At 40.7% G+C, this 13,337-nt stretch overlaps 2 protein-coding genes across 5 annotated transcripts in view; one reads left to right on the top strand and one right to left on the bottom strand.

Annotated features, from left to right (window-relative positions):
- LOC128028946 (stAR-related lipid transfer protein 13-like) overlaps positions 1-13,337 on the top strand; it is a 73,916-nt gene that overhangs the window by 36,479 nt on the left and 24,100 nt on the right. The window contains exon 1 of one of the 4 annotated variants that reach the window (XM_052616327.1): positions 10,630-10,881. The exons of the other annotated variants lie outside the window; for them this stretch is intronic. Coding sequence (XP_052472287.1) covers positions 10,719-10,881 — 163 coding nt within the window. The 5' untranslated portion in view covers positions 10,630-10,718. Of the gene's footprint in view, positions 1-10,629; positions 10,882-13,337 lie in introns of those variants that run through there. 4 annotated transcript variants of the gene reach the window in all.
- On the bottom strand, positions 6,687-7,456 carry LOC128028947 (zinc finger BED domain-containing protein 4-like). Its single transcript, XM_052616332.1, has 2 exons — positions 7,380-7,456; positions 6,687-7,197 (listed from the first exon to the last, which is right to left on the bottom strand). The coding sequence occupies exons 1-2, from the start codon at positions 7,404-7,406 to the stop codon at positions 6,751-6,753; spliced, it is 474 nt and encodes a 157-aa protein (XP_052472292.1). The 5' UTR covers positions 7,407-7,456; the 3' UTR covers positions 6,687-6,750.

The raw sequence follows: 13,337 nt of genomic DNA, 5'->3' as shown, positions 1-13,337 counted from the left end.
AAGATTCCAACCCTCCTTAACTTAGCAGACTGGTTAGAATATGAAATCCAAGTGCAAGAAGATTCCACAAGGTATGTAAGCCGTTCGGGCAGAGGATACTCAACCAGTTTGCCCAGGGATAGGTCAAGGAGGTTGACATCATTCAACAAGGGCACAGAGGTTCTGCTTAGCACAGAGAAATACCCTTCATCACCATCACATTCCTCAGCTGTCACTGCTAAGATCACCAAGGGGAAAGCTTACTGCCCTTATTGTGATAACAACAAACACACTTTGAATAACTGTGTAAATTTCTCTCAACTTTCCAAGTCTCAGAGGCAGAATTGGATTAAGGGGCACAACCGATGCTGGCGCTGTGGACGGGGCCATAGATCATCAGAGTGTAACCTTAAAATGCGCTGCAAAACATGCAATGGTCGTCACTTGCTTGTTCTTCATGATGTTAATATATGGAACAAGGAGAAAGTAGTGGAAGCAGAAGATCCATCTACTAGCCCTGTCTTGGGGGAGGCTGCAAATGAGGTGTTATTCATTGACAAGCCCCCAGGAAGTCGTAAGGTACTGTTGAAGATATGTAAAGTGATTCTAAGAAATGGAGATCGATCGATGACCGCTTATGCCATTCTGGATGATGGCTCCGAAAGAACCATCTTGTTAAATACTGCAGCAACCCGGCTGAAACTGGAAGGTAAGCCAGAGGACTTGCCCCTGCGTACTGTCAGACAAGAATTAAAGGTCCTGCATGGGGCGGCTGTTTCCTTTAACCTTTCACCAGCCTGCCAGCCAAACAAGATGTATCGGATAAATGGAGCATTCACTGCAGCGGAGTTGGGGCTTGGAGTGCACTGTTATCCTGTCAAGGCTTTACGGAAAAGGTACCGTCATCTTAAAGGACTTCCCCTCCAAGAAATTAAAGCTGCTCATCCAGTTTTGCTCATAGGATCTGACTGCCCTCATTTAATTACCCCAGTTGAGCCAGTTCGCTTGGGTCCACCAGGGGGTCCTGCTGCAATTAGAACTCTCCTTGGATGGACAATGCAAGGCCCAATTCAAGCATTACAGCATCTTCTTCGAGAGCAACAGTGTCTGTTCACAACAAGTTGGTCACCCTCTGCTATGTTGCATGAACAAGTTGAAAGACTCTGGCAACTGGATGTCCTTCCGTGGAGAGATGAGAGAATGAGTACTCGATCTGTACAAGACCAGCAGTCAATGAAACTACTGGAGCAAAGAACTTCTAGAGTTGATGTTGATGGGATTAAGCGATATGCTACCCCACTGCTAAGGGTCCAAAATATGCCCCCTCTTTGTGCACCTAAAGAAGCAGTAATGCCTCAGTTAAGAAGTCTTGAGCGGCGTCTCAGTAAGTCCCCTGAGCAAGCCCCCTGAGCAAGCAGCTATCTACCGGGCTGAGATTAAAAGACTGGAGCAGGCAGGCTACATTGCTGAATTGCAGTCAGGAGCAGAAGACGCTCAAATAAGTTGGTATATCCCACATCACATGGTTGAACATAATGGGAAACATCGAGTGGTTTTCAACTGTTCATTCCAGTTTCAAGGGAACAATCTCAATGAATTGTTACTTCCAGGGCCAACACTGACTTCTTCATTACTGGCTGTGCTACTAAGATTCCGGGAGCACTCAATCGCGATCTGTAGTGATATTAAAGGAATGTTCCACCAGGTTAGACTCCTTCCAGAGGATCGGCCCCTTCTCCGTTTCTTATGGAGAGATCTGCAAAGAGAAGTGGAGCCTAGAATCTATGAATGGCAAGTTCTACCCTTTGGCACCACTAGTAGCCCATGTTGTGCTGTCTTTGCCTTGCAGAAGCACATCCTGGAGAATAGTCAGCCTGGTGACAAGGTACGTGATGCTGTACTAAAGGCGTTTTATGTTGACAACTATCTGCAAAGTCTGCCTTCTGTAGATGAAGCAAGGCTCATGGTAGACCAGCTGCAAAGTGTTTTAGCAGGGGGAGGATTCGAACTCAGGCAATGGGCCAGCAATACACCCTCAACCATTAGTCATCTACCAGTGGCATCCAGATCTGACAGTGCTGAGCAATGGATTGCAAAGGGTAATGCCATCAACCATGAATCAGTGCTTGGACTTCAGTGGAACTGTGAAACTGATACCTTGTCCTATAAGCTCCGTGCTGTAGAGTGCCAAGAGGTTACCATGCGCAACATCTATAAAGTGCTTGCTAGCCAATATGATCCTCTCGGTTACATTATCCCATATACCACACGTGCAAAGGTAATAGTACAGCGATTATGGGAAAAGAAGAGGGACTGGGATGATCCTAAACTACCTGAGAACTTAGTCAATGAGTGGAACAGATGGGCAGGAGAGCTCAGTGATCTACAAAAGATAGTCTTACCCAGATGCTATTGCAGTGCACCAAAGGATGATGTTTCAAGCCAGCGTGAGATCCATATCTTTTGTGACGCATCCGAGAGTGCCTATGGGTCTGTTGCCTATCTTCGAACAGTAGATCAAAGGGGAGAAGTGGAGATCACCTTCATAGTGGCCAGATCAAGAGTGGCTCCTAAGAAACGTCTGTCAATACCTCGTTTAGAGCTATGTGCAGCCCTGACAGGGGCCCAGTTAGCAAAGATCCTGCAGAATGAATTGACTTTGCCCATTCATCAAGTTTTTCTTTGGTCTGATTCCACCACAGTTTTGACCTGGATTAAATCTGAATCCTTCCGATTCAAGGTTTTCGTTGGTACACGAATAACAGAGATTCAGGACCTTACCAGCTGCTGGGAATGGCGCTATGTGCATTCAGAAAGTAACCCTGCTGATGACATCACTCGAGGTAAAAGGCTGGCAGAACTTGGACCACAAAGCCGTTGGAATACGGGACCAACATACCTTCAACTCCCATCTGATCAGTGGCCGGTTCCACCGCCATCCTGTTCCATAGCTGGTGATGAATTGAGAAACTCTACATTCTGTGGTCTGACTAATACTGTACTTCATTTGTCGATCCCTGATCCAAGCCAATTTCTGACCTTCCAAGATTTATTGACTGCAACAGTAGAATCTCTTGGGGAACATGGGATCAATGTATCAGCTGAGGACTTTCAACAGGCTGAAATGGCTATCCTTCAGCAAGCTCAAGGGGAAAGCTTTCCTTCTGAGATGGCACAGCTTATGGCAGGGAAACCACTACAGACCAACAGTCGACTGCTTTGCCTCGCCCCCGAACTTGACGCTGCAAGCAAACTCCTAAGGATAGGAGGTCGTCTTCGCCGCTGTGACGAGATTGAGCCCGAGTCGATGCATCCTATTATCCTTGATCCCCGGCATCCAGTCACTACCCTTCTCATTAAGGAATATGACACGAAGCTATTCCACCCAGGTCCTGAGAGAATACTGGCGGAGATGCGTAGGAAATATTGGATTCTTCGGGGTAGGGAAGCAATTCGACGTTATCAGCGCAAAGATTGTCCAGTGTGTCAGAAGTTTCGCAATACCCCACAGATACCCAGGATGGCAGACCTACCTCCTGCCAGACTACGTCTATTTAAACCTGCCTTCTATTCGACTGGCATTGACTGTTTCGGGCCATATTCCGTAAAGATTGGACGTAAAAGTGAGAAGCGCTGGGGTATTCTATTCAAGTGCATGACTACACGTGCTGTGTATATTGATCTTCTCCCAAGAATTGACACCGACTCCTTCCTGATGGCCCTCAGAAGATTTATAGCCAGACGTGGGAAACCTTTTGAGGTTTTATGTGATCAAGGTACTAATTTTAAAGGAGGGGAAAGGGAGTTGCATCAGACATATGCTGAACTAGTTCCGGAGCTTCAGGAACAACTTGCCAGTCAGCAGATTATCTTTCGATTCAACCCGCCTCATGCCCCACATTTCGGTGGGTGTTGAGAAAGGGAAATTCGTTCCCTGAAACAGGCTCTACAGGTCACTCTGGGAACTCAACCAATACCAGAGGAAACCCTTCAAACTGTGCTCATCGAGATTGAAGGGATTCTAAATTCTAAACCCCTGGGTTATACATCATCCAATGCCTCTGATCCAGATCCTATTACTCCTAATTCGCTTCTTATGGGGCGGCCTGATTCGTCCCTTTCTCAAGTGATGTACCCCCAAAGTGAACTGTTGAGTCGACGTCGTTGGCGCCATAGCCAAATTATAGCAGATCACTTTTGGAAGCGGTTTATCAAGTTCTATTTGCCTGGTCTTCAGACTCGCAGCAAGTGGCAGCGAGAGTCACCCGATATCAAGGTGGGAACTACTGTTATGATTGTGGACCCTCAATTTCCCAGGGCCCTCTGGCCCATTGGTCAGATCTCTCAAGTATTCCCTGGGTTTGATAATAGAATCAGGACTGTTGAAGTGAAAGTTAAGGACAAGTCTTATGTGCGACCTGTGGCAAAGGTTGTACAGCTACCTGCGATACCAGATTGAAATTGACTTGCCTTTTTATAATGTACAGATTTCCACATTCTTTAGAAATCTGGGGGCGGCTGTTAAAAAGGCCCGCTGTAAACAAGCTTTTATTTTGAAGTTTTCTGGTGATCAGCCAGTGTTTTGAATGTGATGTCATCGCAGCAACCTAAAGACACTATGCTCCGCCCACTTCCAGCAGGTGGCAATGATTAGTGTTTGGTAGAAATAGCCTGCACCAAGTAGGTGAAAGCAAATGTGCTCGAGGCTTTCTCAAGTGTTGGTGTTGTGTGCGTATGTTAGATGAACCAAGTAAGTTTATTTATGTACTTCAGCTTTTGATAGCTGTGACCCTTCTGAATTTTAGTTGATATTCATTGTTTAAGGTACTTTAAATGCAATTACTGGTTGTCATCACACATTCTTATGTAGGTTGTTCATTTAAGTGTATATTGCTACCTTCTTTGTATGAATTTACCTACTTGATTTGTTTATACTAATTTGTTGTTATATCTTTTGTTAAAGACCACACCCAGATGGAAACACCAATGTAATATCTGCAACATTTGTGAATTGTTGTGAAGAAAATAAATGCATCAAAGACTTAACCTGCATCTTTATGTCTCTTACCGGACATCTGTGGTGAACTAGTCCCCCCACTGGCAACCCCAACTGGTCTAGTTATACCAGTTTTCTTTAACCGGTCTTGGGCTGCAATTGTGTCAGTAAAGTGCATAGTACACTTATTACCACTCATTTCCTCCAAATAACCAAACCTGTGCCAGAACTGGAGTGGACATTTCTTGACAGAAGGATTATCAAACAGAAGCAAGGACATATTTAAAGCAAATTATTGTTAATCATTTACTTTTCCATGGAATATCATTGTATATCAACCTGTGTTTCACTTGAATTGAGTCAATTTATTGTCATGAAGTTCATTTTATGCTGTATCCATGTCAAAAATGTCCCATTTTGGTGTCTCAGTCTAGTTTACAAAACATTTTTTTCTAAATATATAAAAGCCTATTAAATGCAATGATGTATCTAATTTAATGTTTTGTGTGTGTGTGTGTGTGATAAAATTTCAAAATATAGTTGAAGTAATGTTCCGTCATCAGTGTAACAAGTTATTCAAGTTATTCAGACCTGTGCTTATTAAAATATATATGAAAAGTGATCATACTAAATTTTATTATATTTTAAATTATTAAAAACATAGAAAATGTTGAGAATGTTGACAAATGAATCTTTCAATGTCATCCAGTAATTCTTGTTGCAGGATTTTTTGGGGTTTATGAGTGTCTTCTGTAAATCATGGTATAAATGCATGATAGTCATAATTTCTATTACTGATATATATATATATATATATATATATATATATGATAAAATTATAATATAATAATATAATAAAATTATAAACGCAACACTTTTGTTTTTGTCCCCATTTTTCATTAGAGCTGAACTCAAAGATCTAAGACTTTTTCTTTATATACAAAAGGCCTATTTCTCTCTAAAAAAAAAAAATCACAAATCTGTCTAAATCTGTGTTAGTGAGCACCTCTCCTTTGCTGAGATAATCCATTCACCTCACAGGTGTGGCATATCAGGATGCTGATTAGACAGCATGATTATTGCACAGGTGTGCCTTAGGCTGGCCACAATAAAAGGTCACTCTAAAATGTGCAGTTTTATCACACAGTACAATTCCACAGATGTCGTAAGTTTTGAGGGAGTGTGCCATTGGCATGTTGACTGCAGGAATGTCCCCCAGAGCTGTTGCCTGTAACTGAATGTTAAATTTCTGCACAAACTGTCAGAAACAGTCTCAGGGAAGCTCATCTGCATGCTTGTCGTCCTCATCGGGATCTCGACCTGACTGCAGTTCACACACATATATATATATATATATATATATATATATATATATATATATATTAGGGGTGTAACGATATGCTTGGGTCACGATACGGTATGTATCTCGATACTGGGTTCACGATACGATGCATATCACGATATTTTGAACAAAATTTAAAAAAATGAAACTGAAATTTAAATAACAGATTTATTTCAAAAACAAACAAATTTCAACAACTTTCTGTGTTGTACATAAAATATCAAATTTCAAGGTTTAATAAAAACCTTTCTGTACTCAAATTACCAACTGAATAGGTCTGTCTGTCACTGATTTGTTTAATTTTTTTTATTTAACATGAACTTAGAATTAAGAAACCTAAGACAGAACTTCTGAAAGCAGTATAAAAAAAAAAGGTTCAATGGTTTTCTGTTCAAATAAGTTCAAACATAGACACTAGGTTTGTTTAGTTTACCTACAGGTTTTTTTGCAGAAAAACCAACATATCTACATTTTCTGGCAGAAGCTGGGATCTTTGAGCATTCACAATATCCCCTGCTGTAGAAAAAACACGTTCACTGGGAACAGAAGTTGCTGGAACTGTTAGGTAAGCCTTGGAAAGAGAGGAAAGAAGTGGGTACGCTTGAGCATTTTCTTTCCACCATTTCAGTGGACAGCTAGTGAGGGGAATAGAAGTGTCTTTTTTGTACATTTCAATCTCTACTTCTATCCTACATCTAGACTGAGAGACTGTTGGTTTAGCAAATGTTGCACCAAGGAGATCTTCCAGTGCTGTCTTTTTGCTAGGTGGTGGCTGCTCTTGCTCAACTCTCTGTGTTATCTCTCTCTTCTCTGCTGCATCAGTGGGATCTCCATCACTGGCACCTCCCTCCCTCTTATCTGCTTGCTCCACAGTGCCAGCCTTAAAAAATATTTAAACACACTATTAAGGAGTGGGGAGGTATAGCATAGTTGCATAGTTACACACACACACACACACACACACACACACACACACACACACACACACATCACAAAGAAGGCTAACCAAAGCATGGAAATGCAAATACAGATTCTCAAATAATTAGTAATGCAGAGACATACCTGCTGTAACTGGTTTGATTTGTCCATCAACCTGTGGAAAACCTCTTCACGTTGTTCAGGGAGCAGATGGGGCAACGATCGAAATCTGGGGTCTAGTGCAGTGCTCTCTAGCAGATAATTGTGTACTTCTGAGTATCTGCCTGAGAGGTTTTGCAGGATGGCTGCTTTCATGTTAGCTATAGTTGTGGAGTCCTTCTCATCCAGTGTCATGCTCTGCTCGATCATGGATTTCAAGGGCACAATGAGTGACAGGGTGGCGCTCTTTTCATCAGACAGAACACTGGTGGCTTTTTTTAAAGGTTTAAGAAGGGTTACTATTTCTTCTGCATCAGTGATGTCGTTGCTATCCAGAGTATCAAGTTGACGGGCATTTTTGCGCACCTCTGTGCTCAAGAGAGATGCAGTTATAGCCGCTTGTTGCTCGAGATAGCGTTCCAGCATATCCATGGAGCTGTTCCAACGTGTTACAACATCCATGGTAAGCTTATGTGATGCAATCTCAAGCATCTTTTGCTTTTCAGCGAGCACAGCTGTTGCTGTGGCACTGCGGTGAAAGAAAGCCACGACTTTTCTCACGCGACCAAGCAGGCGACTCACGCGAGAAACATTTAAACCTGCTTGCGACGCGAGATTCAGTGTGTGCGCGAAACACTTAATATGCGGTGACAACCCGGCTTCTCTCACTGCCACCTCCATGTTGCGTGCGTTGTCAGTAACAACAGCAGTACTATGAGGAGCCTTTTCAAGCCCCCACTCTTGTATAGCCGCTTTTAAAACTCCGGCTATGTTAGTTCCAGTGTGTGACTCAAAAAGTGGGCGAGTCTGAAGCACAAAACTTTTCATTTCCCACTCCGCTGTAATAACATGCGCAGTGACTGTAATATAGCTCTGACAAGCCCGCGAAGTCCACCCGTCCGTTGTTATTGCCACATTCTCTGCTTTTTTCAGACCGTCGACCACCTTTGCTTTAGCTTCGCAGTACAGGGCTGGAACTATCTCTTGACTGAAGTGCGGGCGTGACGGAATATGATACCTGGGCTCCAGTACCCTGACCAATTCACGAAATCCAACATTGTCGACAACGGAAAATGGTCTCATGTCTTTTGCAATAAAAACTCCGATGCACCTAGTTATTTCTTGAGCTTTCGCACTTGACTGAGACCATGTTGCAGCAAAACTGCGTTGTATAGATGTTTGGCCTTCTTTTACTCTTTTTGTCGAAGGAGTTTGCAGAAGTTTGTTGTTGTGATGCCGTTTTAAATGGCACATCATATTCGAAGTGTTTGACGTTGTGTATGGCAGTCTTGTTTTACAGTGTTTACAAACAGTTTGTGTTTTGTCTGTAATTTTTTTACCGTCGTCCTGTCGCGTGACTGGAAAGCCAAAATGCTGCCAGACTTCGGATTTATAAGAAGATGGGGCATCTTCAATTTCAGTTTCAACCGAACTCATGTTTCTCAACTAATGTTCAGCTTGAGCGAGTTCTTCAACTTTGAGGAAACCACACATGGCGCTGTTGCAGAGTAAGTCACGTCAGCAGCTCAACCAATAGGATTAGACTGCCGTCATATCGTTAAAGTATCGCCACCATTTTACGATACATATCGTAACATTTTTGCATCGCGAAATATCGTACTGCGAAATATCGTTACACCCCTAATATATATATATATATATATATATATATATATGTGTATATACAGTATATGTATATGTGCACACACACACACACACACACACACACATAATATTACAATCTTACTCAGCATTACATTAATCAACTCTTTTTAAGCGGTCTGTGTGGAAAAAAAAAATCATAGCATTCATTAGGGTCTGTCAGTCACTCAAGTTACACCTGTATTTAACAGAGCACTCTGTGCATTATGGGATTGCAAGAGCATGCACTGCACCTTGTTTATAAGCTCAAGGTATGGGTCAACAAATGAGATCATTTTAGTGTAGCAACACAAACTGCACAGAACGTCTTAAAAACTTTCCTCTGGTGAGGGGCGTTAGAGTGAGGGATGGGGTAGTTCATGTATAAATAGCAGCAAGATTGCAGGCGCTGGTTGAATTGTGGTCTTTGTGAGGTTTTTAGTATGGTTAGTATGTGGCAGTTAGGGAGGGGGCACAGAATGTGTTTAACTTGGTACCATGCCCAATTGTGCACGGTTCATGTGTTTATGTACTCGCTCACATTTAGACTAGGAGCGAGAGGCTTATAACACATGCTAACAGGAAATGTGTGCTTGTTTGCCAGTTTGCCAGAGTTTAGTCAACAGAAGGTGGAATTGTTTGCAAATATGTGGGGTCTATTTTCAGTCTGTAGACTTAGGTTGTTCCATGCTGTAACGGAACAGACGCTCTTGCAAACCTTCCATTCATTTCCTTTTTCTTGCAAAATAATTTTTTCATTTGCAAATATATGTATATATATACATGAGTTACATTTACCAAACATATTTTAGTTATCCAAGTGCATTAGAATCATGTACACGTGACATGCTTATCAGATGGCAAGTGTGCGGTTTGGAATGTTATCTACTTTATTGGTACTTATAAAACAACTACATTGGAAATTGGTATTGTGCAAAGTTTGTAGAAATCATGTGTGTTTCATTGAAGTGTGAGCATTAGTGAAGTATCAGGTGCAGACAGCATTCTACCAATAGCCCAACTGTTCTACTAGTATTAAAATAAAAAATAATAACTAATTTTCATATAATATATTATATTAAAGTATTATTATTAATATTATTTATATTAATCTCTTATTTTCTTTTTTAAAAAGTTTTTTTTTTAGTGTCTGTTTTTTTTATTGTATTGTCTTAATGGATTGTGTGACCACATATTTGTTATCTAAAAGCATTTGAATTAAGTTAACAGCCACTCTTTATTTCTCTTGTCCCAACTAACAAACTCCTCCTTAGCAAACTTGGCACCTGAGTGGGGCTTCACAGCAGCAGGCTAGTTCTTTTTGGTCTGGGTGTTTCTCTTAGCCACGCTGTTTTTCTTCTCCCCCTCCCACGGTCCCCTGCTCTCCAGCTTTCTCCACTCACTCAGTTCACAGACATTCCTCTGGTATTTATATTTCCCTCCTGAACTGAGCAGTGCTCGCACAGACCTTGAATTCAGCTCAGCCACGAGGCCTGCCCTCTTCATCCTGGCTTCTCATTGGCTCACCTCTATTCATGTGACTCAAAAAGAGGGTGGGGTTGACAGCTGGTACTGGAACTCTATGGACTCACATCTCACACATGTTGGGCTGTTGGTGGACAGATTACGTGACTGGTATTTGTTTTGGGGAGGTGGGTGCCGGATGTTTCATGTTGTGTGATCATGTACAGGGAGCTGCCGCGCACCGAGAGCAGCGAATGCCTGGGAAATATGACCCCAGAGACGCAGGATATCTACCTGAGGATGGACCACCTCAGACGGCGCTCTGGGTACAGGCTGGGCAGGATCATTGCCCGCCAGCAGCTGCTTAACAGGATAGCGGCAGGTACGACACTGTGGAACAACATGGCATTAGTTAGGCTACATAAGATTTTATGAGTTAGAATTTCAAAAGTGTGTATTTAGGTAGTGTCTGGTAGCTTTAATCAGTTTTGGAAGCATAAAGACAATCCCAGTCTTTGTTTTGATATTATACACCTTACTTTTCTTTGGTTTATTTCCCATTTTGTTTCAGTTAGGCAGTTGGAAACAATCTCATATGGATCAGATAGTGTCAGGTCTGATATTTTACACGCAAGGAATTTCTGTGACTGATTCAGAAACTAATGAACCTAGTTGCATGCAACAATGACTAGCTTGACCTTTGAACTTTCGCTTGACTCATAACTCTATGTGGTTCTTCGTTGAACGTTATTTATGTTGTATTATATTGCGGAAGAAAAGAACACGTACTTAGTTAGGAATCTCAATATGTTGCTGTCACTCGTCCGAGTGTTGTTTTCAGTGGAAGACAATGGGTGATCGTTCAGGTAAATGCATTTGACATTTTAGCTCCTCCTCTTCACTTTGTGTTTATCAGTGAGGGTTTACTTGAAGGTGTCTCTCATAAAAATTCCTTAGTAGAGATATAAATAGACACAAATTGGAAAATGATCAACACACAGTAAGAGTTGATAGCTCAGATTATTTAGTTTTGGAACGACTGGATGAGAAATATTTGAGCACATATTGAAATCTCAGACATTTGATTGTAGTCTTTGATATACTGCCTAATCTGAACACAGTTTGAAATTCCTTTTTTCGGAACTAGAGATTACAAAAGAAACAAATATAAAAAGCAGAACAGTTTGTAACTTTCTGAGAATAATTTGGAAGCTCTAGAGAAAATGTGAAAGTGCGTGGTCTTTTTTGTCTGTTCTTTGAAGGGAGATGTTCTCAGAAATGCGGGTATATGTCTCATGTTCACATCGTTGATGCGCTGTGATAAGGCGTTCTGGACAGCAAGGCCTGTTGAGTCTTGTCTTCTTGACTTTGTGGTGTCTGGTTTGTCACCAGTATCTAGATCCCGAGGAACACAAGACAGACGTTATTGCTGTTATTTAATACCTTCTCTATTTGTGTCAATATGATGGCATCAAAACATGACGGGCCTGCTGTTTCTAATTTAGTGAAGGCTGCATGTTTGTGGATAAGTTTTAAGAAAGAATCCATTCTAAACAGGAAGTCCATTCACTAGTTTTATAGACAATAAACCTATACAGTATGTTATTAATATTTGGTTTTCAGTCACGTACAACCAATAAAGCTGACATATTGTTGGTTTACACAGTAAAGGCTTTTCCTAGATAGTTAGGGCATTTTTTAAAGGATGTTTTCATGTATGTTGGCATAGTGTGAGTTCAACATAAACCCTAATGGGGGGTTGAAGGCAAAAGGCTCGTCACACGTTCTTGAATTGCACCGACTCAGTCTTGTTGACATAGACAGAGGGGCTGGCCCAACTGAGACAATTACCCAGAGTGTAAGTGTTTGTTCATTTATGTGGAAATATATACACACACTGTCGGTCAAAAGTCTAAAGCTTTGGGCCAGTGCTACTGAAAGTCATTTGCTTCATTTCATTTATTTGGCTCAATATACAGTAAAAATAATATTGTGTAATATAACAATTTACTTGTTTTTTATTTCAGTATATTTTCAAATTTAATGTATGTGAGATGTCAAAGCTGAATTTTCAGAATCATTACTCCAGTCTTCAATGTCATGATCCTTCAGAAAACATTCTAATATGCTGATTTGATGTTTTAACATATCTTATTTTATCATTGTTTAAAACATATGTGCTGCTCAGTATTTTTGTGGATGCATTTCAGGGTTCTTTGATAAATGGAATGTTTAAAAGAACAGGATTTACTAAAAGTTGTTTGGTTTTGTAACAATGTACACGACCGTTCAAAAGTTTGGGGTGAGTACATTTTTTTCTTTCTTTTTTGAAATATTTTATCCAGCAAGAATTTGTTAAATAGTAAAAGTCAAGACTTATATTGGAGACTTACATTCAAATAAATGATGTTCTTTTTAACTTTTTAATTCATCAAATAATCCTGATAAAAGTATCCAAAAAATATTAAGCAGCACAACTGTTTCCAACATTGATAATAAAGCAGCACATTAGAACGATTTCTGAAGGATCATGTGGCAAGAGATATAAATTATATTTAAAGGTATATTTGAAATAGAAATCTAATTTTTACAAACTGTAATAATATTTCAAAATAAATTTTTTTTATTTTTTTATTTTTTTGTGGCAACCATAGAAAGTTGAGCTCTAGTTTCTTTCACTCAGATATAGCAATCTAACTTGGATGACAACATTAGCAACCATTTTTCATAGTTTCTTATGCTTGATACTCTATCAGTCAGTCATAGTCTCCATAAAGAGTTGTTTTTCTTTCTGTGTTTGAGGTAGCTCTGAAATGAATCTGTAGATACTTTAGCGAT

This window comes from Carassius gibelio, chromosome A15 (genome assembly GCF_023724105.1).
Source record: "Carassius gibelio isolate Cgi1373 ecotype wild population from Czech Republic chromosome A15, carGib1.2-hapl.c, whole genome shotgun sequence".
Lineage (NCBI taxonomy): Eukaryota > Metazoa > Chordata > Actinopteri > Cypriniformes > Cyprinidae > Carassius > Carassius gibelio.
The sequence above is the reverse complement of the archived record's forward strand: the minus strand, read 5'-3'. Positions and strand labels throughout refer to the sequence as shown.

Excerpts from the sequence above, each read along its gene's own strand:
- LOC128028947 (XM_052616332.1), bottom strand. The coding sequence starts at position 7,406 with ATGGACAAATCAAACCAGTTACAGCAG. Across the intron at positions 7,198-7,379 it reads AATCAAACCAGTTACAGCAG|GCTGGCACTGTGGAGCAAGC; the intron begins GTATGTCTCTGC and ends ATATTTTTTAAG.